Below are 27,321 nucleotides of genomic sequence, written 5' to 3'. Positions count from 1 at the left end.
TGGCAGAACAGATTCTCTGATGAGGCTCCTCATTACACAAATCCTTATCTCCTCCACCAGAATATAAACCCAGCCGGTGACATCTGGATTACATGCTACAAACAACATGCAGTATGTTAACAGGCCGCTGTGACATAAGAGTCTGGGATGTGGTTTTCCTTAATTCCTCCATTCATGGATTTATTTTCTGTAATCTACACACAAAGGGCAATGTTTGTACATATTGAAATATACTGTCTGTTTACAGCATTGAGTGTCTCTTGCAGCGTAGTCCTCCCCCTCTTCGGTTCAAGGAGAACTGAGGATCTGACGTGTGTGACAGCTACGGTCATCTCTGGTTCATGTGGTATTCTGATGGATTATAATTTCTTCCTCTCAGAGCCCATGCAGATGAGGACTGAGCATATCGAGATTAAGGCCGATAGATAATCCGATCACAGCGTTGTTTGAAATCATGTTGGTTATAATTCATTCAATTCCCCATGAAAATCGAATGAAAGAAATATTCTTTCCCGTGTATTTTATTTTATTTTTTTTAATGGAGAAAATATTTTTCTCATGAAATTTTAATTGGGCTAATATAAGATGCATCCCTGTAAGGAGGAGCATAGTTGGTTATTTCCCTATATCCAAACCCCAGAGGAAGTGCCACACATCACACTGACTTTTTATTATGTTATTTTACATAAATATAATGTAATAATCTTGACTCTCATATTAACCATTAACTACATGCCGCTGTCTGAGCTCTTCATGCATACACAGGAATGTTATATGTTATGTAATGTATTAACCACACTTTTAACCAACTGCTAACAGGCAGTTTAGAAACTGTGTGCTGCAAGACAGCAGAAGAAATTCAAAGGAATTGCATAAAAATAATGGCTGTATATACTTGATATAGCTGCAATAAAGATTTAATCTGCACAGTAACCCCTCATGTCTTACAGATACAATACAATATTTCCCTCTGAAATGTAGAAAAACAATCACTGGGAAATAATAAAGTACTTTAGAATTCTACTGTTCTTGCATAAGGGTCAATGACGTATATGGATTTTCAACAACTCAATTTTAGAATAATAAAAACAAGCATATCTAATGCAGTAATTCAAACATTCAGAATGTTGTGTACCTGAAAATTCATATCACAATTTAAAAGTGATTTTAGTGGGGTTTTTTTCAAGATTAATTGGCACTGGCCTGAAAAAAAAGTCATTTGGTGCGACCATGATTCATCTTGAAATATCTTTATATAAATAAAAGATCATCATTTACAAAAAATAAAAATACAAACACTTTATATTACTGAAAACTTGTAAAAAAAAAAAAAAGAAAAAGTGTGAAGCGTGTTAAGTAAATTAATTTATTTCAAGATGAATCATGGTCGCACCACATGACTTTTTTTTAAGGCCAGTGCCAATTAATCTTGAAAACCCCCCACTAAAATCACTTAATTTCAAATTTATAATATGAATTTTCAGGTACACAACATTCTGAATGTTTGAACTACTGCATTAGATATGCTTGTTTTTATAATTCTAAAATTGAGTTGTTGCAAGTCCTTATACGTCATTGACCCATAAATGTGCATAGTTACTTAGGCATAATTTGTAACAGTTACTAATTTTCAACACGGTATTTTATAAGAATTTATACTTATCTTATATTGCAACAAATATACTATAAGTAACTAGACGATCTCAAACAGTGGTGAGAATTAAATGATAAAACACAAAGAGGTTTGAAGATATTATAAAAGCACTTTTAATATAGTTTTAATTGATTTTCTACCAGATGGCAGTAAGACACCTTAACCTGTAGATAACAGACCCATAAACCACCCATTTAGAGAAAAGAGAGAAACAGTCATATAAAACCCCACTTGAAAGCATCATCTACATATAAAAAATGAAATACTTTCATAAATATTGAATATTTCATCACACAAATGGCTGAATTAAAGACATACCAGTATGACTAAAGGCACACTGTAAAACCCGTAACTGAAATTAGTCAGTTCTATTATTGTTACAATGGTCATCACATATTCCTGCAAATCCAACACAGCAGCAGATATGTGTGTTTGTGTGTGTGTTAAGGGCAGGTAAGTAAATTAAGTCACATAAGGTAGAAAAAAAGGGGAATTTAAAATTCATGAATCTCATAAAGTTTTTGTGTGTTTTGTGTGAAAAATGTCTACGTTGGTCTCCTGGCACTGCCTGAGGTCATAGTCACAATATCCAATGGAGAATCTGCCCTGTGGGACAAAATGAACATGTCTTACAAACAGAAGTCAACAACTGTCCATTAGTAGAGCAGCAGTAATGGGACAAATATTAAGTATATGTATATATACTATATGTTCATATATACAAGTATATAATATGTAAGTATGAAGGATGAAGTCTCACTTTAGGTCTCTTGAAGTAATCCAGCCCTCTTCCTATCTTGATGATCCAGCCATTGTCAAACCTAAAAGTATGTTAATTTTAGACTTCTGCCACAAAATGAAGCCATGTGGAGTGAAGTGCTAATCACAAATCTCAAACGTGATAAGGCTTAATTAGAACTAGTATGGAATCCTCATACTGAATGTAAATAAATCTCCTCTAGATGCAGAAAGTCTGCCGCTGTACCTGATCTCCCTGTCATGGATGGTGGAGGAGTACTGCAGATCCAGAGTCACCCCATGTGCTCTGAGACTCTCTTTAATCTCAGCCAGAGCGCTGCTCTGCTGGCTACTATCCGCCTGCAGGATAGGACGAATGGCAATGAAACAAAACAGCATAAACATAGAGAACAGACTGCTATGGCTGCTATGCATACATGTGACCTTATTAGTGAAATAACCTACTTCATCCTGTGAGGTGAGGAGATGGATCCTTTTCACCTTGCAGGACGCTTTGAGCAGCATCTCACAAAACCGCAGGAAGTTGTACAACTGTAGCAGAGAGAACGATATGTGCAGCATGTTAGAGTACAGTATTGTGTTGACGTTAACATTCTTTCATTGTTTTCAAACAGCGAGCAGTAGCATTTGTTTCCATTGTTTTCAATGTTAACCCGATTGCAGCCTGGCCACTGAAAACAAAAAGGTTACAGTGTACTGTAAAAAATGTAAGAGTTGAGAAAACTAAATGTTTCATGGCATCAACTCGATGGGGTCGGCTCATATTATCTAGTCAACACATTCAGAGCCAATTAAAAATTATAATCATGAGTCCTGGATGGTAACTTAAAATGATGACTTGGCTAAATGTCCAGTTGATTGCTTACTTAACCAAACTTTCTGTTCGCTTTTGTTGAAGAAGTCGGTTTGTTTATACAACTTTTTTCTTTTTAAATGCTGAAAATTCATATTTCCAAATCAGAGCAACTTGTAATACAAATTCCTAACAGAGAATATAAGATGGCATTTCAATGTGGAGGCAAAAAGATGAAATACTGTTTATGCAATGAAATAAAAGGAAAAGGTATTTGATTAATAAATCTTTTGACGCCAAATCAATGCTGTATAATAATTTGATTAAATATAAATTAATTAATTAATATGAAGCATGGAAGCAATTCAGCTTCAGCTGCAATTATGGTCTTAAAAGAAGAAGATCTTACCTGGTGAGTGTGTCGTATGTATGGGTCATCCACCCAGACCTCTGTGAGTGTGCTGCTGATGTACGGTTTGAACATGGCCTCATAGCTGTAACCAGTGACATCCTCTACTATTCTTATCTGCTCATGGTACTTCCCATCTGAAAAGGTACACTGATCAGTTCTCCAAAAATGATGAGTTGTTTGTTTTTTACACAGAAATATTGATGTAGAAAAAGGATCACTACTATAAATAAACTGTTACAAATAAAAGTATTCAACGTACAAACCAACAAACAAATTCCCTCTCATGAAAAAAGGGTTAATGGCTTATTTCTCTGTCTGTACAGGCTCTGCTTTTCCTTATATGGTGCATCTTACCACAGTTTTGTAATCAAATCAAAGTACAGCAAAATACTTGCTACATAGACAAACTGGGGCCAAAGGTGGATTACCAGCCAGGCAAACCAGTCAACTTCCCCCCCCTGCCCCAATCCCTCAGAGGCCTTAAAAGCTCCATATTCATTGTGTGGGAATTATTAATTGAACATTTGCTTGGGTTCTGCAAGATTACCTTATAAGACAGACATAAAAGGGGACACTGTATCTACATTAATATGGTATATATTCCTAACTTTAATGTGTGTTGAACTAAATAACACAGTGGCTGACTTTTTAACCCCACGGTTCATTACTTGGTTCATCTGGCCTGTCTTTTCAGGCTTAGTTGCCCAGTTATTGCTCGAGTTAATCATCCAGCTTTGAGTGCTTGTAATAACTACCTTCTTTCATCTGGTTCACATGAACTTTGATTTGCTCTGCTCTGTCCATGTAGCCCTTTATCTTGTCCCTGTAGTGCCCTCTCTTGGAGTCATCTTTCACAGCTGGTGACAGGAGAGAAAGACACAAGAAAAAAACATGATGAACCTTAACTGAATTCTTACTACTACTTCATCAATCATATAACAATAAGATACCTTTCAGCACGTCCATGAGCAGCTGGATGCCCTCCTGGTAGCACACTAGCGACTCCTGGAAGCGGCCGCTCTGGTCCAACTCCACTGCCCGCTTCAGGACGGAGACTGCAGAGGTCTCCATCCCTGACACGTGGTTCTGAGACATGTTTCAATTTCTTCCACTTCTTTTTAAATGGCTCCTAGAAAACTAACAATACATTCATGTCTAACTTGTGACAGGGAAGTAAACAAGGTAGGAAACGGTGTATTTTCCCCGATCAATGCAAGTGGGTGAGTACGCCACAAAAATAACTCCCGAAGGAAACGTAACAGCTGTATAATGGTCGCGTGACAGTAAGATGTGTAAACTTTAAAAACAACATATATATTAATTACACACATTTTAATTGCATCTCACACGCTGCACATATTGTAATGGTGTGTTTTAAACGTCACATACAATTTTAAAAGAGTGACTGTAGGAACCTTATTGAAGGAACATGTGTCACATCGGCGTGGTTTCAATATAACTCAAGGGCACTTCCGGTGGAGAGCAGGTAGTCATGACTTCAACGTGAACGATTAACATTGAGCTTCATATATCAGCTAATGATTTAATGAACATCTGAGTTTATTGAATATGTTATGAGTATAGTTTTAGTCGTGTTTTATATTCATAGCCTTTAGTTACGTTTGAACCGTACGCCCCTTTTCTCCGCTCTTCGGGGCTGTAACCTTGGCGTGTGCAGCTGTAGAGGATCTCCAATAAAACATGTTGGGACTGTGTCGCAGTGTGAGCTCTTCATCAGTTAAGGTAAAGACAGCACTGTAACTGTCCAGTCAGACTCAGCCTTATGTATGTTGTAATGAACCTACTTACAGATCCATTCCCACATAGTACTCCTCTGTTATTGGTAGGGCACATTCACACTGCACTCTACATACATGCACTCAGGTTGTATACAGACTCATCCGCACTCAGTCAGGTAGAACAATGTAACATACTCTGTGTTTTGAGCTGAAAACAAATTATCAGCAACTATTTTGATAATGAGTCTTTTTTGAAGCACCTATGTCAAACTTTTTGATGATTTCAGCTTGTCATATGTCAGGATTTTTCTATTTTTCCTTGTCTTGACTTCCACAGGAGTGAATGTATTTGGACTGCTGTTTGAATTTGTCACATCAAGCTCTCGGAAATGATAATGCACATGTTTTACTGTTTTGACACATGACTCAATAATGAAAATAATTGTAAGGTAGAGCTCTAGAAAAGTTTTATACAGCTATTGTTAATACAGAAATCCAAATCCCACAACCCCAGGTGATATCACAATATTTATTTCAATCTAGTCATTCAAAATCTGACTTCACCAAGAATCGACTAGTGGAGAAAAAAAAAAACATCACATGAAGGTCTGCTTTGGCTAAACCAGAATCCAAATACATGATAAACCAAGTACACAAATCATATTTAAACAATCAGTATTGCTATAAAGTAGTCCTACTCATTGGATTTGCAACAACCCACAGTGCCCTAATAAACCCAGATAATAAAGAGATAGCTACCATGATGTAAACTACATGGTTGACACATTTCTGTTGTTCACATTAGTGTTGTATTGCCCAGGCTTACAGGACATTGTGTGCTTCTACAGTAGTCAAAGCTTTGCTATAATACTACGCTGTGCTTTTAACAATGTGTTGTCACTGTTTGTGTGTTTTTACAGATCCTGACAGAAGCTGCACTTGCACCTTGTCCTTGGTTTGTGTCAGCACGCAGCAAGTTTACCAGAGCAAGAATCCCAGAAGAGGTAATAATCAAAGCTGGACTAGCAACAGGGACAAAATGGGCAACTGCACCTGTGGCCCCAAAAGCCAGAGATTCACTGTGTCCAGTGGTTGTACAACAATGTATTGAATATGCAACACTTATCAACTACAATACAAGCAGGGCAGGTGTCCACATTTGGTTAATGTGGCCATGATAATAAGGATGCACTCACTGATAAATGGGAAGTATAACTTCAACTCATCCACTCTACCGTCAGTGTTCAGGAGCTCTGTGTTTGTCTTCACAGCATTTCGCAGAGAGATCGCAAGAACATGAGAAATACGGTGGTGACCCAGACCAACCTCATAAACTCCACATAGTGATGCGTGTTAGAAGTGTGAAGCGTAGGCCGTACTGGGAGAAAGAGACTGTGAAACACCTTGGGCTGGAAAAGGTAAGGCTTTTTCATTCTGCTCAAAGCTGACAACACATTCAAAATGTAGTTTTGTATATTTTTTTATGTTGAATACATTTTCCCCTGTAATGTCCTCTTAATTTCTAGCACTGACTTTGCTCTCTTTGTTATCTGTCTAGTCACATGTTCCTGTAATTCATAAAAATACACCTGCTGTCAATAACCAGCTGAAATTCGTCAAGCACCTTGTGAGGTAAGATTAAATGAATAGGTTAAATCATAACATACAGCAAAAATAAACATTCTTTTAATACTGTCTGTCTGTACATTATTGAGACATTTTCTATAATTCTGCCTTTTCTCTGGGCTCATTCAGGATCCAGCCACTGAAGACTCCCTATGGTCTCCCTGCTAAAGAGGACCTGGCAGACACCTACATTAACACCAAAGGAGAGCTGATTGTACGTCGACTCCTCCAACCTGTAGACCCCAAGGCTATTGAGTCGTAGCTCCGCTCCCAATCCAACAAATAATTCAGTTGTACAAAAATCTCATGTAAAATCCGGTTTTCCATAGCAACCACGTCTGATTTCTTAGAAAATGCTGTGGCATCAGTCAGACGTGGATGTTCATGTTCTATATTAAAATCTCAACGTGAATTAAAGACTTTTTGAAATTAAATGTATGCTTTTTTAACTTGTTTTTTGAGGTCAGCTCTTTCAGAAGCCAGGTTAAATGTCCTTCACACGCATCTAATTTCACATAGGACAGGAACTCTTGCATCACATCTTCAGTGCAAAAGCAACCAAACTGTGACTTTAGAATGATGCAGCTGTGAGAAACTCCTCCATTAGTATTGCATTGTAGGTTACACAAAAACATGTTTTAAGGCAGTATACTTACAATTTACACCTTTATCATTCTTTCATTGAGTTCAGTACTGCTACCTGTAAAATAGTTACAGGTTGCACCTCTAAGTTACTTCAAAAGTCTGAGAAATTAACCCTGATGATATATTTGTAACAAAGTCTGTGTTATTGATTGAAAGCATAGAGCTGTAAATATGTGTGCATTTATCATGCAGGGAGGATCTAACAATATTCACTACTGAAACTATTGATATATCAGCTGCAGTCACTCCCAAGTACCCAAACTTTACAGAAGAGTATTACTGTATCAATGAAACACTTTTTAAGAAGTCATTTTGTGCAGTTTTATTAAGTCTGCATTGGTTAAGTCAAACTCTTGCTACAAGGAAATGTAATGTGTAAAAATGTATTTGGATGCTAAAAGATGATCTTGGTACTCACATGCATCATGGTTTCTATTACATCATCGGACCGACAGAGACAAATCAACAGCAAAGCTAAAAACGAGTGGATAAATGGTTGCTGCAGTGGCTCAGAGAATCATCCTCAACTATTTGCTGTGTAATGTTTCATGTTGGTTTCCCACTTGGAAGTGCATATATGTTATTATTTAATTATTCAAATACAAAAACATTACACACCCTTTTTGAAGAACGGCTGAAACAAAAACAGATTCGTATAAAATAACTTGTTTTCAAATCTAGTAAATTAAATTAAAGAAAATTGGTAAATAGGTAAGTCACTGAGGAAGGAGGGCAGGAGAAAGAAAGCGGGCCTTTTTCATGAGGTAGCCCTGAGAGAATAAACCACACGGCTGTTTTATATTTTTCAGTCATCTCCAGAATCAGAATCAGAGTCGTAAGCTCGCCCTCTGATGGTTTTCTTCTCCACTTTTGTGAACTTTGTGCCTGACTTCTTTGTCATTGAAGGAGGCTCCATCAGGTTCCCACTGGAACAGGAAAGAAAAGATGTAAAAATAAGGTTGTTTTTATAAGCACATTACTCTGATTCTGTAGCTACTATGCATTGACATGTGAAGAAAGGATTCTATGTCTCACCTGTAGTTAATAACTTCTGCACAGCCAAGCCTCCACTCAAGCATCTCTGTGGGAAACTCGTCTGTGTTTCCAATGTCAGCGAATCCGACCACATAGTCCTTTGTCTTTCCGTCTATCAGCAGAGCCAGCGTGGGAATGACTTTGATCCGCAGCCTCTCTGTCAGGAAAGGGGCCTTTTCTACATTCAGCTTGATGAATTTGGTCTCAACGTGCTTCTTTGCCAAGATGGCCAAGTGTTTGTCGAGGATCTTGCATCTACATGTAGGAATAGAGGATGGGAAAACTTTTTTTGTTTCCGTCAACCAATAGTCCCAAACAGCAACATATTCACTTTGCTATCATGTATGACAAAGAACAGCATTACATTTTCCCATGCGAGATGCTAAAACCAGAAGATTTTCTGCGTTTACCTGAAGGTGGAACTTCTGTAGAAATGGCAGACAACGTTCTTGCTTTCCTTGACCTCGCTGAAAAAGTCCTTCTCACTTGGGACTTCTCTGTACTCCCCATGGCCTTTAGACAGATACTCCTTAAAAACAAAGAACGGAGATGAGCAACATAACAATACATTTCAAAGAGAAGAAAAAGCTGGCTTTCATTCAAGCACTATGAGAACAGAGTTTTTTTTGTTGGCTGATTTGAAACTAACAATGGAAAACCACTCTTGTAACAAAACAAAAAAACACTTGTATTCCCAGTGTTTAAACTCCAGTGCAGAGAGTTAGTTGATAAATGAGTGCAGGGTTCCCACTAGGAGTGAAATGTAGTTACTTTTCCTAAGCTTTAAATTACAAATCTGGCTGCCTACATCACAAGCACCAGATTTGTTTTTAGTACAGGCTAAAGAGCTAAGACCTAAGAAAAATGTTTCAAGAACTTTGGCAGGTGGTTTGAGTGATTGGATCACAATGTGTCTTAGTGTTCATTTACACTTGTATTTAGTGCTGTCCACTTGTGATCGGATCACCTGACTCGGATGTTAACGCCAGGTGTAAACAGGGTATGAGTGTGTTAACAGGTGCAGAAAACATGCCCCGTACCTGCTTCTGTTTCTGGGCTTTTTTCAAAGCCTCTAATCTCCTTTCCTTCAGTCTCTCCAAGTCATCTTCATCCATCTCATTGACTTTGCTCAACTGTGCATCCACCTGCTCCTCCACCAGTTTGGCGGTCTGCTCCAACACCTTTGAGATGATGTCTACTGACTGATTGGCCATGATTGACTGCTCACTGTGACGCTTTCTCTCTGAACCTGAGGGGTAAAGAAAAAACAATAGAAGCTGAGACATGACACCAAGTAATACAAAAGTTAACAATGAGACACCAGTTTACATGTCTCTTGTCTATATCGCATGAACACTTCCCAATGATAAGAGCAGCATCAGAGAAAACAAGGTGAAATGCAGTTATATATGATTAACTATACGTTCAATTTATTAGGTTACCCAGACTAAACAAATACAACAGTCAGGCATTAAACCCTCCCTTCATGACTGATGTAATATTTAGCTTTTGTTAAAACTGCATTAAAAATGATTTGATTCAATTTATTTTAGTTTGTGATGATGTTGAATGGTACTTTGTTAAATTAAGGGGCTTTTTTGAAGTATATCATCTTGATTATAAACAGGGGTGGACAAAGCATTAGAAATATCTCTCAAAGACAGTTTCAACAAGACCATGAAATTATAACTTCCATCAAAGTGAAGGTTTATTGCAGGGCTGTTGTATTAAGACGTGTTAGTTTTAGCCATGTGTACCAAACTAACTAACAATATAATTTACAGCCAGGTTCAGTCATCCCCCATTCACACCTTATCTCGCCTTTCCTGGCCAGTAATCCCCCTTTCCTGCTCAGTCACTAATCTGACCACCAACTCTGTTTTTGACTCCCTGTCTCTATCACGATCAATCACTAAGTCCTGCAGTTGACTGCGCCACACACCTCCACCCACAGCCTCAGATCTGACAATGCACTTGGAACTGTCTGCAACGTGGAGGACAGGGCTTTCTGCTCTGCTGCACCACACTTGTAGAACAACCTTCCTAACCATATGAGGGCAGCACAGGCCTAAAACCTTACTATTCAGGAAGCCTTTTTTACTGCTAAACTCTAATTATTTTCTTTGTACATTATTATTATTATTATACCTGGTTGACACTTACATAACACATAGCAACTTTACTTTATTCACTACTACTACTGTGGAAAACGAGTGTATATCTAAGTACGGGTCCCTTGTAACACTGCTGTAAAGTCATTGATAAAAAACATTTAGGTTATTCTCTGCTTAAGACAAAGCCATGGCAACGCCTGGACACACCTTGTTTCTGCCGGTTGTTAGCAGGCGTTAATCTACCAGTTACCAGGTTACAGTGGTTCGTCATTTTGTACGAACCAACTGTTTAATAAAATGTTTTTAACTAAGAACTGTAGCTACGTACTAAATGTTACAAGTCAGCGAGGGTATATATGTGCCTGAGACACTTTTGTTAGCCTGCTAAGCTAGCTAGCTAACATTAGCCTAGCGTATTCGTAGATGTAACGGCAGCGAGGTTGTGGTAAAACACACACGAAATGAAGACATGAAAACACAATCCATCAGAATGTGAGATGAACATAAACGTTAGTGATGTACGGAGGTAAAATACAAGATGGTCACTCATAACTACTGTATCGCTTGTTGATTACCTGTGCCTTTTTGTGCGCAAAATTTCTCCTTCTTCTTCTGCTGATGCTCCTTCTTCTTCTGCTGATGCTGCTTCTTCTTCTGTTGTTTATTGTCGGTTGACAAACAGCTCGTAGGCACTTTACCGCCACCTTTTGGATTGGGGCTTTTTTAATCCCCCAATGGTATTAACAGCACACTACTAACAACAGTACTGGAGAATAATAAATAAACTGATCACAAAAAGACAAGGGGAAATAAAATTGTACAGTGTAAAACACACATAATCACAATACTTAAATTAGAGAAGAAAGATAAATAAATAAAACTTTTAAAAAGGTCAGGAGATGAGATTCCTATTTTATTAACATCACAGTAATATCACAAGGCAGACAACTCTACTAGGAGCATTGGGTAAAAGTAAAATAAACTGATAACAAAAACATTGGAAATAAAATTGTACAATGTAATACACAATAATAGATTATTTTAAAGAGAAAAACACAAATGTAACTTTAAAAAGTGAATAAGCAATATTGCAAACCAACATTAGAATTAAAATGTAAAAATGACATTTTAACAGAACTACCCTAAAGTGATCTTTTTCTGTTCATGAGAAAGGGACTGAGGCCTGAGTTTCTGAGATGTTATTATATTACAAATTATAAAATATTTCAGTGCATTAAGAACACATGTAGCTTTCAAATTGCAAAAATGCAACCATAATAAAGATTTAAAAAAGAGCAGAAAGTATTTAAGTGTCATTTCCAGTAGTACCTTTGATTGAACACCCCTCTACTTGGACTGTATGGTTGAGACTTAGAAAATGACGACCGACAAATAAATTCATACAGAGTTTACAGTTTATTATCAAGATTTAGAAAACTTACAAACAAGTTCACAGCTTCAGGTCTTCAGGCACAAGCCAGTTTATAGAAGACAAGACTGGCCAATTTTAACTTGTGGTCATTCACTTTAGGAAAGATATGACAGGTGAAGAGAAGCAACCTCTTGAGAGTGAGTGGAGACTTGCACATTCTGAATTACATTCATTTCAACAGCTTAGAAAATGACATATTGATTTGGTTTGCATATAGGGATACCGTTTCGAACAAACTTTTCAACCATGCACACAACATGTGTTGCATGGTGAGATCCAGTCATCCAGCTGCATCTGCTGAGTACTTTTCTTAACACCATTCATGGATGCCAACTTCACAGAAATACAATAATGTATCAATAAGCCATAGCTACAAAATGTACACAAGTACACAACATGGGTTACAAAGTTAAAAATCAGATCACCTGTTCCTATTCAAATCCAGCATTATTTCAACAATAAGATTTATGAAACAGGTAACTAGGTTGGAAACACACTAGAATACCAGGATTCCTTCAATATACAAAGGCTGTATGAAATGTTACATTATCTTTAAGGAACATCTCACTTGTTAGCGAAAAAGAAAAATGCATAGGCTACTTATTGATTGCCATAACCCCTGTCAACATTCTCTCAAAATCAGAGTGCTACTGAGAATCAACAGTTAACCTCACGTGAAGTGCTTTGGCCAGCTTCTGATTTCCATGTTGGAACAATGAGAAACAATTAAAGAGCGAGAAGGTATACAATTTAAAGACAGTTACTAAGAATTCACTACATGTAAACAACACAGGAGGTAAACCCTTTACATACATCTTTTCTTTTAAAACTTTTTAACAAGTATCTTTAAAAACATTATTTACACACTATAATGACAAGGTTTGGCACTTTTTTTTGCAAGAGACAAGAAAAAGATTCAACTGTATGCAGCAGACTATAATGTGACATAGCAGTTGTCGATATTTCACAGGTCAGTACGAGTGGCATTAAGCGCCAAAGAAAAACTTAAACTTAAAATTACTAAGTAATATACGAAAATTGTATTCCTTCTATTTCTGGGTTTATCATCTCTCTCTTGTATGATGATTGTATTCAACTTTAACAGTGTCATTATTTTCAACCTGGGCTGATGTAATCTGACAGATGAATAAAAAAGAAGCCCATAATGTGCTTTTGTAACAACATACAAACATATGGTAAGTCAACTGCTATCTCAGATGGTATCTAGGTTACGGCATACTTGCCAAGAGAAAGGAAATTAAAAATGTGACAAGCCCCGGCTTAGGCTGAGTGTATAAGAAACAGTTGAGCACTGCCTGGAAAAAATCTTTACATACAATTTGAATCTGTGCATAAACAAAAAGCAAAAAGCTGCTACGATTATCACTGTACCGGGTTTTGGTTAGTATATCCTAAATGCATTTCCTGCCCTTCTGTTTGCAAAACTCTTGTCTTGTAGAGTGAGTACAGAAAATGATGTACTGTACAAACTTTGATCAAATACTGTCATGGCTCTTGTAACTAGATTTCTAGATATTCATTAGTGTCACAGTTGAGATAGGAGGGTCAGCTGTAATCTCTGAGAAACTCTATCCACAAATATGTCAGTAATGATAGTTTAGATGTTATAATTTCCATAGCTGATGACTTAATGAAAGTAGCAAAACGAAACTAATTGTTTTAAAAAGGTTAAAAAAAAAAGGTGAGAAACGGAGCCCTCCTTCTTCATGCTATCTTCAAGGTGCTACCGTAAGCCTGCTGCACAACCACCTGCACATTGTCTAGGATGAAGTCAAAAGCCATACTCCAAACAGACTCCACCGACTGCTGCATAAGCCTGCAGAGACAAGATCAATATGCAACTAACATAAATGAAGGGAAAACAAACAAAGAAAAAATCGAAAGGAGTGTGGGAGGCTAATCTGTACTCACCTTTTCATATATTTTATAATCAAATCCAACTTCTCCAGATCTTTATCCTCAATCAGATCAGTGCAATATTTCACCACCTGCAGGATGTCCTCTTCCATGGGGTCTAACAGAAAGTATGAATACATTTTTATAACCAGGGTTGCAATAAACAATCATTTTCATTATCAATTACTTGGTCTTATATATTATTTGATTGATTTATTCATTGTGCAGTCGATGCAATGCGACAAAATGGTGGAAAAACACCTATTCACACATTCAGAGACCACGGTAAAGACATAAAATTGCTTGTTTTGTACAATCAAGAAGCTAAAGCCACCAAGTATTTGGTATTTTCCTTCATAGATGATTAAATTGATCATCAAAATTGACTAATTACATCAACTAACATGACATCAACTAATTGCATAATCGTTTCAATACTATTTACAACCCCACAAAGAAATATCTGCATCTCAGAAGGCAACTGCACATGCTGGAATTACAAAAGCTCCTCACTGTATACCTGTCATGGTGGTGACCCATTCCCGTAAGAGTGTTTTAATATCTGTGAGGTCATAGGCTCCAGCCAGTGCTGGAGCGGGACGAGGAATGAATTTAGACAGAGACTCTGGGATGTTCTGCTTAACGGACGATGTGGACGGACTGTTTTCAGTCTGGGGAAGAAGAAGTAGAACGGGTGTGAGCTGGAGAGACCAGTCAGGTTCCAAACTGTCATAAATGGTCTATAATCGCATATTGCCACCATGTATGAAACTGTTAATAGGCTCACCTTTACTGTGTTTATTGATTCCCTTGATTTTAAAGGAGATGGTAGGCTTTTGGCTGGGCTGTTTGTTGTGTGACGCCTCTTAGTAGGGGAAGGACCTTTTTTTACAGGGCTCACTGCATTCTTCCTCTTGTAACGCCGCTTCACCCGTCCGTTGCCAATTCCTACTGACTGTTTTAACTGCAACAGTGGATTCTTCTGCTCCACTGCAGAAAAACCAAGATGGGGAAATGATGGTCTACATAGAATATGCATGCTGCTAATAAAAGAAAAGGCGAAAAAGTAATTCACCTAGGGACTTACAAATATTTGTCTGAGGCTGGACATTTGTTATACGGCTGTAGGCGGACTTCAGTTCTTCCTGGAGCTCTTTGGGAAGGGCAGCAAAAACGTCTGGATCAACCTACGGTCAAAGAGTCAAGACTAAGTGAAGCTGAACACATAAAATATTTTTGAATCTCAAAAACCTGTTGCTTCCTCACCTGTGAGAAATTAGGGAGCTCCAGAACAATTCCTGGACTGTCAGGCTCATTGGGAATCTGCAGTAACAACGCAGGAGGAGGACGCAGAGGGGAGGTTGGACGGGACCTAGGAGAGGAAGGCTGTGGACTGGATGTATGGCGGTTATTTGGCCTGCCTTCTCGGTGAGTCCACGACTGCTCTACTTGTTCCCTCAGCTCTGCAGGCAGGGCCTCCAACACAGAACGATCCACCTTGGATTTCAAAAAGAAACGATTAATTTCCGAAATGGAAATCTATGGAGCTATCACTGACAGACAGGCCTTTGCAGAGTTTGTTAGGATGCCCAATGGCTTCTAAAGAATATGATATCCAGAGTCAGTGGGTTAGATTATGTATCGATGCCTGGTTTGGCTTAGCGAAACAACTCAACATCCAGAAAGAAATCAGAATCTTAACGTGGCCATTCGAGTTATCTTGACAGACTGTATGCAACCACACCTAATTTTTTTCATAGTGTAACTTCTATTGGTGTGCTTATCCGTTGCATCGATGCTCCATTTATTCTGTATGTAAACATTTTGGGGGAAAAAAGTTTTAAAAAAAAGAAACAATGTGTTGCAAACAAAAACCTTTCATTGTTCAGTTCTTGATCTATCCATCTGACATACCCTTCCAGTCCTTACCTGTGAAGGGGAGGGGATTTCAATACTGAAATTGAGACGTGTTCGAGAATGTTTGGGAGTCTGCCTGCTTGCGTGCTGTTCTTTGCTTGTTCCTGGGACTGGCTCAGCGGGGGACTGAGGACGTTGAAAGGTGCCAGGCGACGGGACCGTGACAGAGGAACACTTTTCCTGATGTGTGCTTTTGTTGGCAGCATCTGTAACATTTAAATTAGACTCATTTGAGTTTACAGACAACAGCAAAGATATAAACTGAAATATAAAGACCTTACACACACCTCTGTTACTGGAACCCTGGACAAGCAACATGTCTTTGATGGAGCGTGTCCGGAGGACGGCGGAGTCGTGGGGCACAGAGTGATTCCCCTCAAGAAGCTGAACCTGGATGCCGACTCCTCTCAGGTCCTGAACCTGCAGCTTCATGGCATGGAACAGCTTGATGACTGCAGCGGCAATCAGCTGACCACTGTCAGTGCATTGAGCAAGCATTACGGTCCTGGCGGAAGGGGAGACAGATAAAGATAAGTCAGAACAACCATGACATGAATAAGCAATGTGGATGGCAGTCTCTCTCTCCTTTACCTGGCCAGGTTATCACATATGCCATGACCTCCGTATTTAGCTGGCTCCAGTGGTGCTCCCATCTTACGAACCATGATCTTTAGAGTCACTCTGCGACCTCGCAGCCCAGCTTCCTGTAAACGTCGCTGCACTTCCATGGACAAGTTAGTCAAGAAACACTCTGCCTCATCCACCTGGTAAGAGTGGTGGAACGAGAGCGTTACAGAGAGATATTGAGGAAAAATAAGAAATAAGAATGGCCAGGAAAAATGAGGAACAGCTGTGAAGAGAAGGTCTGACCTTAGTAAAGCGTATATTGTAGTTCATCTCAGCGGAGACAGACTTCCTTTCCTTCTCGTAGCGCACAGGACGGTCATCTAGACCCCTGCAGAAACGAAACAGGGTTTGTCCGGTGCGGGGTCCAAACTTCTTCTGCAGCTGAGAAAGAGAAACCTGTTGGAGGTCCCCACATGACCTCACACCAATAGCAGCCAGCTTTCTGCCCATAACAGGCCCAACACCTAGAAAAAAAGGCATTTCCCATTATTTCAAATATTCACATCGGGGAAGGTGAAAGACTTTAGTTAATGGTCATAACCCGCAGGCATTGCTGTATCTACCTGGTAAGCTGGTCACTGACAGGTCCCTGATAAAATCATCCACCTCCTCAGACTTTAAGAAGTACTGCCCGTCTGGCTTGGCCTTACGGGTTGCAAGCCGAGCCAACAGGATGTTGGACCCTGAGCAGATGAGCAGTCAGATTGAATTTGTAAAACAGGAACACTGTCATGGTTTATTTTACAGTGTAAGAAATATAAACTCACCCATGCCCACTGAAGCACAGCATCCCGTCTTCTCCTTGATATCTGCTCTTATGGCTTTGGCCAGATCTTCTGGGTTGATGCCCAGCTCAGCTATCAAAGCAGAACCATCAATCAGCACTTCATCACAGCTCAGGGCCTCAATGTCATGGGTATAACTGCAAACAAACAAGGAAAGAAGAAGGTTTGCATTATGTAATTTTGCATGTAAAGTTCACAAAAATGAATTAATAAATAGACCAAGCCGTTCTTCTTACCCAGCCAGAATCTCATACATGGTGAGAGCAACCTCTTTATATGCTTCAAAATCATATGGGACAGACTGCAGTGAGGGACACAACTGTTTCGCTTTGCCAAAAAACATCCCATTTCTCACACCCGCCTGCCTGTGAGACAAACATTAACATATCTGTTAGTGCAAGACACAAACATAAATGTTGTTTAAAACCAAAGATGAAATGTGACTGTGTTCTTCTTACCTCGCTTCATAACTGCAGGATGCAATCTCTGCCATTGAAAGTGCAGCAGCATCCTGGTCGACTCCATTTGCGTGGGAGTCAGGACTCTCTTGTGAAGGAGTCCTGTGAAAATCCTCATCCTCTTTCCCTGAGAAGCAGAAAAACATTCAGACTGGATGTGCTTCTCTAGGAGGAGTGAGATGATTTTAACATCACCAGTGCTGGTCACTGATTTTAATGCAGTCCAGAGAGCTTGTGTGGTTAATTTTTCAACCTCACTCCAGTTGTACAGCTGCAATTACCTGCTCTTCTTCAGTGAAATTGCCGGTCCTTTTATTTTAAAAATAGATCTCTGAAATCTCTGAGAAGAGCTGCTTTTCCTTATACTGCATTTCATCAGCAGCGTGTGAAATTTTACTTTTGGATGTAAATGAAGGAAGTTGGAAATGAAACATGTTAACACCAACATATGGAACTAATTGTGAACCATTACAATGAACCATCAGAAGAGCCTGTAAGATCATCAAATAAGCTGTTGTAGTGTTTTAGGCTAGTCATGAGGGATATCCATGTCAAAGTCAGCTGTCTCCACAAGAAAAAGGTTGGGTAGGACAATCTCACCAGGTTGAGCATGAGTGTGTTTCCTCTGGTAGTACTGCTGCTCCAGCTGAGGGTTGGCCCCCGGTCTTAGGGGTACTCGACCCTGCCCGCGGTTACTGGTCACGGCTACTGGCTTCCCTGCAAAAGAAATCACAATCTCATACGGGAGCAATGTCTAGATGTATGACATTTATTTACACGTGTGTGTGCCCGTGTTAAATATAATATGACACATGACAAAAGACGCCTTACCTTTGAGATCTGGTCGATGTCGGATCCCGACAGATACAAAGAAACAGTCCATGTCCACATGGAGAATACAAGATTTAACACTGGCTGGCAGCGATGTACCTGATGCACATAAACAAATACCACATCATCAGTGGGGAGTTTTCAGCATCTCAAAAAGACATATGCAAATGATCTAAACATGAGAACTACACATGTGGCATGAATACAGAGGCTATGGGACACATATTGCAAATATTTTAGATGACGAACAAAACATCATCATCTCCTTTTAGGGTTTAAGAAAGCTGGCTTAAGAAAGCATGTTCATCATGATGCATCCAGTGGTTGAAATGATATTTCTGGCATTTTGCGTTTATTACACAGTTCACAGTGGAGGGCAACAAGACACGCTGCGAGAATGAGGGAGCAGAATGACATACAACCAGTCACTTCAGGGGAAGTTGGTGTTCAGTGGGTTTAGACTCTGCCACCATGACATCCTAACTCATTATTCTTTAACAAACAGCAATGTGAATTTTAAAGGCAAAAGTGACCCATCCTTCCATAGTACCTTGACTGTCAGTGGAGCGCTGTGCCACAGATTTTCTCAGCCGTTCTTTGCCTGAAAAAGAGGCAACACCTGCTGCTTTCCTTTTGCTATGGAGTTCATTGACGTATTCAGAGAAGCCGGTCCTCCATGTAGAGATCTGGTGTAAACGTGAATGAGAGTAGAACTCTGAGAGCAAACCGCCAGTCTGTGCCAACAGCTGTGTTGAAGACTCGGATGCTGATGATGTATTGTCAGTGGGAGGATCAGGTTTTACTGATAACTTGTTTGTGTTTAATGAGGCAGGGTGAGATGAAAAGGCATTGTGGTGACTTCCGTTCAGTCGAACTGGAGAACGTGAGAGAGGCCTGGATGCAGGGGAATGAGGAGGATTTCCGGGATTTGAATCAACCTGACAGGGTGGTTGGAGCTGTTGTGGGAGTGGGTGGCTTTCTGTGGCTTTTATAGCCTCCTCGTAGGTGGGTGGCGGCGGTTTAAGTCTCTGCTCACTGGCTTCTCCTAAGCTGGATTGTTCGGGATGGACAACAGACTGATCGGACTGCTTTGGAGGACTGTGGGGAAACTCATACGGATCAGGTTTGGTCTGGAAATTTACTGGAGGATTTGTAGGTTGATCTTCTGGACTCTTAACTCTGCATTCAGCCAGGTCCTTGTCAACGGAGGGTTGATCTGCAACAGGGGACAAGTCATCTGGCTTTAAGGCACCATTAACAAGATGAGTGTGTCCATTGGTCAGGGGTGCTTCTTTGCTGCACTCTTGCGTTTCGTCCTTTTTTGAATGGCTCATCTCGTCCCGCGAGGTCTGAAATAACCCGTTTCTGTGAGAAAGAGAGATGACTCATTAGAAACTTAAACTATTTGTAGTTTAAAAGTAACAGAAAACAAAAAAAAAACAATATCTCCCTCTAATTAGCTTCATGTACTCACAATATTAATTGCACTTCCCTGCAGCCACTCTGACGGGTGTTGCAGGAAGAGGTGATCTGAGGTTGCGGTTGGCCTGCTGTCTGGTGCTGGAGACTAGGATGATGTGTGATGATACTTGTCTGTGGGGGCTTCATGGAGCTTGGGTTAGACAGAAGGTGGGTGTTTAAAGAGCTACTGAGGTGGTTCTGTTCAGGGCTTGGGTGAGTTGATGTTAACTGACTTGGAGGTGGGTTTATGAAGCGGGCTACAGGGCTTTGCTGGATGGACTGAAGGTGGGAGTTGCCTTGGTAAAGCTGATTGTGGATGGAGTTATTCTGACAGCTGGATGAAGACTGCTCCTGGTTGAGAGTAGAATGCTGTATGCTGCGCTGCGGCAGATGAAGCTTTTGATGGACGCTGGGCTGAAGCAGCCCATGGCTGGGTCCTGCAATCTCAAAGGTCTGACGCAGTTTCATGCCAGGGAAGAGTGGGCCCTTCTGTTTACTATACAGCTGGTACTGTAGGTAAGGAAGGAGATGCCCAGCCTTGATGCTGTTTTGAACAAGATGACAAAACAGACACAGTGATTTTCATGTAGCATTGTGCTATATGATGGTATAAATGTTCACATGAACACACCTGTCAGTGATCCATTCTGGCCTGATGACTTTTTCCCCTTTGAGCTCCTGAATTTTGTTGTTGGGCAAATTAGTGGCGATGATGTGTGTAGTCTTAGAGCGAGAGTAGTAGACGTGGAACTGGCCACCGTGCAGCATCATCAGTCTGCGCAGCTCATCTGCACTTGGCTCTGCTCACAAAGAACAGGCAAAGGATTTTAAAAAGAAAGACAAAAATGACACTATATGTCAAATAAGTAAGAAATCTTATATGCGTGAATTCATTTTACGATTGTATTACTGTCACATTTTGACCCCATAAAAATAAAATCACACGGTGAAGGACACACTGAGGAAATTGTAGCAGGGAGAAAAGACACACACAAGAGATACAGTATGTAAAAATGTATACATAGTGTTACCTGTGTATCCATTGACATAGATTGCCACTCCACTGAAAATGCTGGAGCATGTGCCATCCTTCTGTTTCTCTCTCGGAGCATTGAGTTTAAACTGCTCGTCCAGCTTGGAGATCTTTGCAGCCATGTAGCCGCCCTTCAGAAAAGTAGGAGAGCAGTGACAGAAGAAGTTTCATCTTAGTTAGAAAATGGTTCACAACAACTGTGCATGCAGAATCGCAGTGCTGAAATGGCCTTTTATATGATTTGTGCATATCAAATTCTGAAAGCATGTAAGTTTTTAAGTACTTTTGTCTTTGTTAGTATTGTGATACTGCTGAGGGTGTCATGGACTATATACAGCTCTTCTAACAGTTGCATTTAATCTATGCTTCACTAATTAGACAGTTGGTTTTGTTATAATGATTGTTGTTATAATGAGAGTGTGGAGGTAAAGGAAAACAGGCTGGCCCACTTTGATTTTGCCAGTAAGTACTGTGAAGTGGATTATGCATACACCTTTTAACCTACTACATAATTTATACTCTGAACACAGTATTGTTTCCCATTCAACTGCCTATTACACCCCTCCCCACAGTCATATAACCTATTGTATTCCTTCATTGAGGGGTACCATGTCCTCATACTGGTGTAATTTCTACCACATGTAGTTGATGTTGATAAAACATCAAATTTGATACTCACTCTTTCTTCCCAACCATTGTCACCACTGGCATTGGCTTTCTTCTTTGACCATGCATCTCGACTCATACTGAGCTACCTGAAAGCACAGGGAGGATTTAATCATTGTCTACTAAAGCACACGAGTCAAAGCTTGGGTTCAGACAGGCAGTTAGTGCTATCCCTCACGTACACACTAATGCTAGCAGACCTGGTTTCAGGTAATACACACCTTTTTAAATGCAAAGTGCCTTCAAACATGAGCCTCTCATTCCTGTTGGAGATTTGAATGCTAAATCTATGTTTGTTTATGACTCTTGTGACTTTTTATTCATTTGTGTTGATTGTGTAGTTGTGTTGTTTTCTTATCAAGGTTTTTTTTTCTCAGGCAGCGTTTCCTCTGTATTCATTTAGCACACCGACAAAGCAAGAACATTGCCACCACTACAAGAGAAAATGTCAAATTAATATAAAGACTGCAATTTAGCAGTTTTAAATGCAAATGTAGTTCAGATGCTTTAAAAGTACTAAAACAATTTTAGCACTGCAGTCTCAACTTCAAACATAACATAGACCCAATCAGTGACAGATGTGGGACAAAACTGGAATTAATGCATGACAGCTGTATTACAATTACAGAGGAAACACTGTCAGACTTTGAAAATAGATCTTAAATCTCAATGAGACCTTTTGATTAAATATAAATGAAGAAAAACAACAACAACATACAAACAAACATAACAAATCCTGACATACTTCTGCGTGTAGCTTAATATTAAATCAGATATGAGTGTAATCTGTTTTAATTGCCAGGCTATTGACTAAATCAATCAGTTAACATTATAACATTTTGGGAAAATCAACTATTCCTGTGTGGTGTTTTGTTTTCATCAGTTTTTTTTAAGGTGAAAAAACACCTGACACTATCAACAACAGACAGCTACAGTGTGTTGCTGTTTATTTATGAATTCAGTCTTGTGTTGCAGTGCTAGTCAGCAGCACCATGGTATGATATAGGTTACATGTCCAGGGGAAGAGGTTAGTGTCCATGAACATGTCCGGGCAGGTCTCCTAACAAAGCCCCACTTCGCCACATATTTGCTGTCAGCTGCTAACTGCTGCTAACATTAGCTGGCTGCTTTAAAGGCGATGTCTCCCTAGTTAATCATGCATGTCGCTGCACACGACGCCACTGTAACATCATGTCAGTTCAAGCAAGCAAAAAACAAAAACAAACAAACATACAATGTTAAGTGTGGTTGTCCGACAATGCTGGTTAAATGAGCTGTTAAACAATGAATATGTAACTTCTGAGCAGTGCACGGCTGTAAACAAACAGCGGTTCAGAGTGACTGCTACCTTTTACCTTTTCTCCTGTCAGAGGGTGTTGTTAGCCACAGACTTCTATCTGCAGACACAGTACAGCAGACACGTTGCGTGCGTGTGTGTGTGGTAATAAAAACGAGGGAACAAGAAAGCAAGATGAGATGAAAATCCAGACAGTTAGCTCGGCTTCTCGACCCGGACCTTATTCTCCAGAGGACTCCTTAAGGTGAGCTGATATCTCCTTATTTTGTCACTCTTCCATGCCATGTCTCTTCTACATTTTCTCTCATCCTCCCAGTCCTTTTGCTCTCCATTTCTACCGCCTGATCCCTTTGCTTTCCCTTCTGTCAGTTGATGTTAAGCAAACCAAAGCCAGCATAGTAAATCCGGACGAGATTTTCAAAATAAAAACAATCTTCTTCTTCTTTTGATGATGATGATGATGATTTTTGTATCAGATTATATGCAGCAAAGGTGTGTTGCTGCTCTCCATAGGTATGTTGTAGAACAACGCCACTGAATGAGTTAATAGACCAGTGAATAGGATTTATTGGCATCTAGCAGTGATTTTGCTTTATTTGAACAAGTCAGCATACCTCACACAGCTTGGACACCAGCACAATTTAATGAAATTGTCTCCAAACGCTTCTTTAAGGTGGCCCTGAGGTGTCAAACACAACAGTTAGGAAACATTTCACAAAACACGGCGACATTTAGTGATACAATTTGGACAACAGTACCACTTGACACCACAACAGATTGCATGTATGGTGATGCAGAAACTTGCATAGATGGACATTTATTCATAAAGTGCAAACTGAGAAATTCTGGAAAGATTTGTCAGAGAAACTCAGTATGATTACATTTATGTTGCCATTTTTTTTCTAGACTTCTTTTTAAATGTTAAATTAATCTTAAAATTAATATTGGCAAATTAATAATTCTTCACAAAATGAGTCATAATAAAACATGTCTCGACCAAATAAACAATCTTCCAATTAATTTCAGTGACATAATCAGTAGGTATCTTTTTCAGGATTATTCCTCCCTTTAAAAAGAACATCAATCATTTTAGTGTCTATTTAATCTCATTGTAACAACGAGACTAGAGTATAGTAAATGCCCCCCAATACTATGTTACTGCAATACTGGAGGCTGCAGTTTTAAGGACCGCTGCAGTTTCATGATCATATTTCTAGGACCCTAACTTTAAATATTTATTTCACCAAAATACTACTATTGTCTAACTACTTTCTAGGACTAGGGTCCTAGAAATGCGACCCTGAAACTGCAGCCTCCGGTATTACAGGAATTCCCTTTGGCCTATGTGGTATTACTGCAGTGCCACATAACGCCACAGGGTGGTGCCTCCCTTTGTTTCGTTGTGATGCACCCGAGTAGAAGAAGCTGCATACACTGCTGTTGTTGCTACTCTGACCGATGTTAAGGAAAATCCTTTCATCAATGACGAGTTTGTGCAGGCTATGCTGTGTATGTTACTCTTTTCATGTGTGACAATTGAATATACTGCTGCGGAGACGTGTCATTGTATGGTCGCACGTTTCATATCATTCACTGTGCCTGAGCTAATCAGCTGTTCCCGGGGTGATTTTTTTTTTTCAGGCAACGAGTACTAGCCAATCAGGGGAAGAGGTGCGCGGGTCATGACTTCGGCGTTTTAGGAGGAAAAAAGACATGCCGGGTTCCTGTTAACTAGCCACATGCTGCTAACCTTCTCCATCTAAGCCAGCCACGTTACAACACCAAACTAATAATTAATAATGAAAATAAACCATTGAAAAGGAGCTTAAATTTCTATATGTTTGTACTTATTTTGAAAAAACTGACACGTCTCAACTTCCGTTTTTCTTGTAGCTTGACCCAGCTCATCCCCGAGCTTCATGTTTTTAGCTTCAAGTTGTGTCGTGGTGCTGCCACTGTGCGGGGAACCGATGCATGTCACCTGAAACACAGCTCCTAAAGGTGCAACCGTGAGACTTCACACCTATTTACTCAGTAGTGTGTGGACACGAACGTGTGAACTGTTGGTGTGAAGCTGTTTGACTTCACCGAGCCTGTTGGTTATTACCACACACTCTGGCAGAGTGGAAATAACTGCCTCTCTGGTTTCAATCAGCATGTCTTCACTCAGCCTGCTTCGATCCCTACACTAGACAGTCGATGAAGCAGTCTGTTTTTTCCCCCCTGGTGTCTGCTGTCTGGTTCAGAGTTGTCCTCACACGGCCCGGCACATAATGCACTATGGCCGTGACGCAGGGTGACGATGGCACGCTGTGCGCACTATAATAATCTGTAAGTATTAAGGTGGGGGGGGGGGGGAAAGTATTGTGCTCATTTCGACTCAGAGCATGGATTAAATTATTATGGTGCAGTGAAATAAGGTCAGATGAATAATGAGCCAGCAGGAAAACAGAAAGCACAGTAACATGGTGCAACTTGTCAGCAACTGTTATGTGATGTGACACGTGATCTATCTGATTTCTGAGGGCATGAAGAGGTTGATTGATATCCTTGACTGCCCCCTTATATGGCACAAAGTAGGTTACAGTCCAAAGGAAAGAGAGAAATGTATGATCAGGCTCTGGATCAGCTTTCACAAAATAAAAAAAAAAGAAAGTAGGATGCTGTTGACCTAAGGCTTGTCGTGTCCCGAAGAGTCCCCTTATTGGTTGTGCTCTGTTGCTATGGTAACCAGACATCGGATGCTGAAGTTTCATGCGCGACTTCTGTGTAGGTGCAGCTGGAAGTAGTTGCAGTGATGGGAGAGGCTGAAAGTGTGTGTGTGTGTGTGTGTGTGTGTGTGTGTGTGTGTGTGTGTGTGTGTGTGTACACGGCATTATTACTCATGTTATGGGGACATAAATCTGCACACAGTCACATTGTGGGGACTCGCCTCACTTTTTCGGGATGAGAAAATAAGTTCCCATAATGTAAATTATTTCATTTTATATTAATACGTTTAGGGTAAGCTTAGGCTTAGGGTAAGTCTCCAGGAAATGAATGTAAATAAATGTAATGTCCTCTGAAGTGATGTGTCTGTGTGTGTGTGTTCGTGTGTGACTGCATGAGAAGCCAGATAAGGGGAGAAAGAACCTAAATCCTCTTCCTCTCCAAGACAACACATTAACACATGGTTGATTTAAAGTACCTTACCAACAATATTATGATCAATATAATGAAATAAAAAAGAAATAAAAAACACAGACGCTGACTCTTCACCAGAATTGATGAGTGATTATAGTTGGACACCAGTCTACTGTAAAAATCTTTTCCCACAGATATTGCATAGTATCCTGCAGTATTGAAGGTGTATTGCATGGCTGCTGATGTCCATTTTATACTCTTATTTAAGAAAGAATATTTCAATGTAAATGTGGTTTAAATTTGCCAAGCTTCTAAACAATAGATATTTTTATATCTCATTATTTGCAACCTCAAGGAGAAGGTTGTGCATTGTGCAGGTGGTGAAGACAAATGTGACAGTAGACAGTGTACACCCATATTTGGAAAATGTGGAAACACCATTGTTAGTCTGATAGCCAGCATCCAGGGCAGGTGGTTTGAGAGTTTCATAGGTTTAAAACATTTTTAACCCACAGACAATTTTTAATCCTTCAGTTGCTTGATAGTGATGCTAGGTTTCCTGTGACACTCGTCATGCCATATAGAATTACGTCTTCACCTTGGGGTGTGATTTCTCTTGGTCTGTGCTATTTGGTATGACATGCACTTTAATACAAGCTGGAAATTAAAAAGCAAACAGCAAAACTCTTGAACAGATTGAAGAGAGCACATGTTTGAGGAGGACTTCTTACCTCTTTGACTTCATTCATATTCAATCACACAATCCCACACTCAAAACAAGGACAAAAAAGGGACCTTGAAGGTTGGCAGCTAGACGCACTCAACAATTTATTCTCCCTTTTCCTTTTTTCTAAAAACAGATAATCCATCAAATATTGCACTGTAAAAAACATAAGTGAAAATATTAAAGATCTAAAATTTAAGTAATCAAAACCTTCATTAGAAAAAAATGCAGACGAACTTTCAACTTTGGAAAAAGTGGTACAGGATTGGTCAG

General features: G+C 39.7%; 4 protein-coding genes across 5 annotated transcripts; 1 reads left to right on the top strand and 3 right to left on the bottom strand.

Annotated features, from left to right (window-relative positions):
* Window positions 1–1,777: 1,777 nt before the first annotated feature.
* mitd1 (MIT, microtubule interacting and transport, domain containing 1) lies at window positions 1,778–4,815 on the bottom strand. Its single transcript, XM_062431903.1, has 7 exons — window positions 4,569–4,815; window positions 4,374–4,475; window positions 3,616–3,752; window positions 2,858–2,944; window positions 2,640–2,752; window positions 2,415–2,475; window positions 1,778–2,260 (listed from the first exon to the last, which is right to left on the bottom strand). Exons 1-7 carry the CDS (start codon window positions 4,711–4,713, stop codon window positions 2,165–2,167), a joined length of 741 nt encoding a protein of 246 aa, XP_062287887.1. The 5' UTR covers window positions 4,714–4,815; the 3' UTR covers window positions 1,778–2,164.
* A 281-nt stretch (window positions 4,816–5,096) lies between these two features.
* Window positions 5,097–7,417, top strand: mrpl30 (mitochondrial ribosomal protein L30). The gene is made up of 5 exons (XM_062432186.1): window positions 5,097–5,361; window positions 6,278–6,361; window positions 6,629–6,775; window positions 6,916–6,989; window positions 7,113–7,417. Exons 1-5 carry the CDS (start codon window positions 5,320–5,322, stop codon window positions 7,243–7,245), a joined length of 480 nt encoding a protein of 159 aa, XP_062288170.1. The 5' UTR covers window positions 5,097–5,319; the 3' UTR covers window positions 7,246–7,417.
* Window positions 7,418–7,935: 518 nt separating this feature from the next.
* txndc9 (thioredoxin domain containing 9) lies at window positions 7,936–11,420 on the bottom strand. The gene is made up of 5 exons (XM_062432184.1): window positions 11,353–11,420; window positions 9,704–9,912; window positions 9,074–9,192; window positions 8,664–8,918; window positions 7,936–8,554 (listed from the first exon to the last, which is right to left on the bottom strand). Exons 2-5 carry the CDS (start codon window positions 9,875–9,877, stop codon window positions 8,434–8,436), a joined length of 669 nt encoding a protein of 222 aa, XP_062288168.1. The 5' UTR covers window positions 9,878–9,912; window positions 11,353–11,420; the 3' UTR covers window positions 7,936–8,433.
* A 754-nt stretch (window positions 11,421–12,174) lies between these two features.
* On the bottom strand, window positions 12,175–23,555 carry rev1 (REV1 DNA directed polymerase). Of its 2 annotated transcripts, XM_062432074.1 has the most exons (22): window positions 23,260–23,555; window positions 21,918–21,993; window positions 21,237–21,369; window positions 20,837–21,005; window positions 20,219–20,749; window positions 19,295–20,109; window positions 18,745–18,843; window positions 18,514–18,630; window positions 17,914–18,040; window positions 17,692–17,820; window positions 17,438–17,592; window positions 17,234–17,353; window positions 16,914–17,134; window positions 16,635–16,807; window positions 16,331–16,548; window positions 16,056–16,249; window positions 15,393–15,623; window positions 15,214–15,313; window positions 14,914–15,116; window positions 14,647–14,797; window positions 14,142–14,244; window positions 12,175–14,046 (listed from the first exon to the last, which is right to left on the bottom strand). In XM_062432074.1, the coding sequence occupies exons 2-22, from the start codon at window positions 21,981–21,983 to the stop codon at window positions 13,935–13,937; spliced, it is 4,167 nt and encodes a 1,388-aa protein (XP_062288058.1). In that variant the 5' UTR covers window positions 21,984–21,993; window positions 23,260–23,555; the 3' UTR covers window positions 12,175–13,934. The 2 variants fall into 2 exon arrangements, with proteins under 2 accessions (XP_062288058.1, XP_062288056.1); XM_062432072.1 differs by having other exon boundaries at window positions 16,056–16,548.
* Window positions 23,556–27,321: the final 3,766 nt, after the last annotated feature.

This window comes from Scomber scombrus, chromosome 13, assembly GCF_963691925.1.
Source record: "Scomber scombrus chromosome 13, fScoSco1.1, whole genome shotgun sequence".
Lineage (NCBI taxonomy): Eukaryota > Metazoa > Chordata > Actinopteri > Scombriformes > Scombridae > Scomber > Scomber scombrus.
This window is presented reverse-complemented; position numbering and strand designations above follow the sequence as displayed.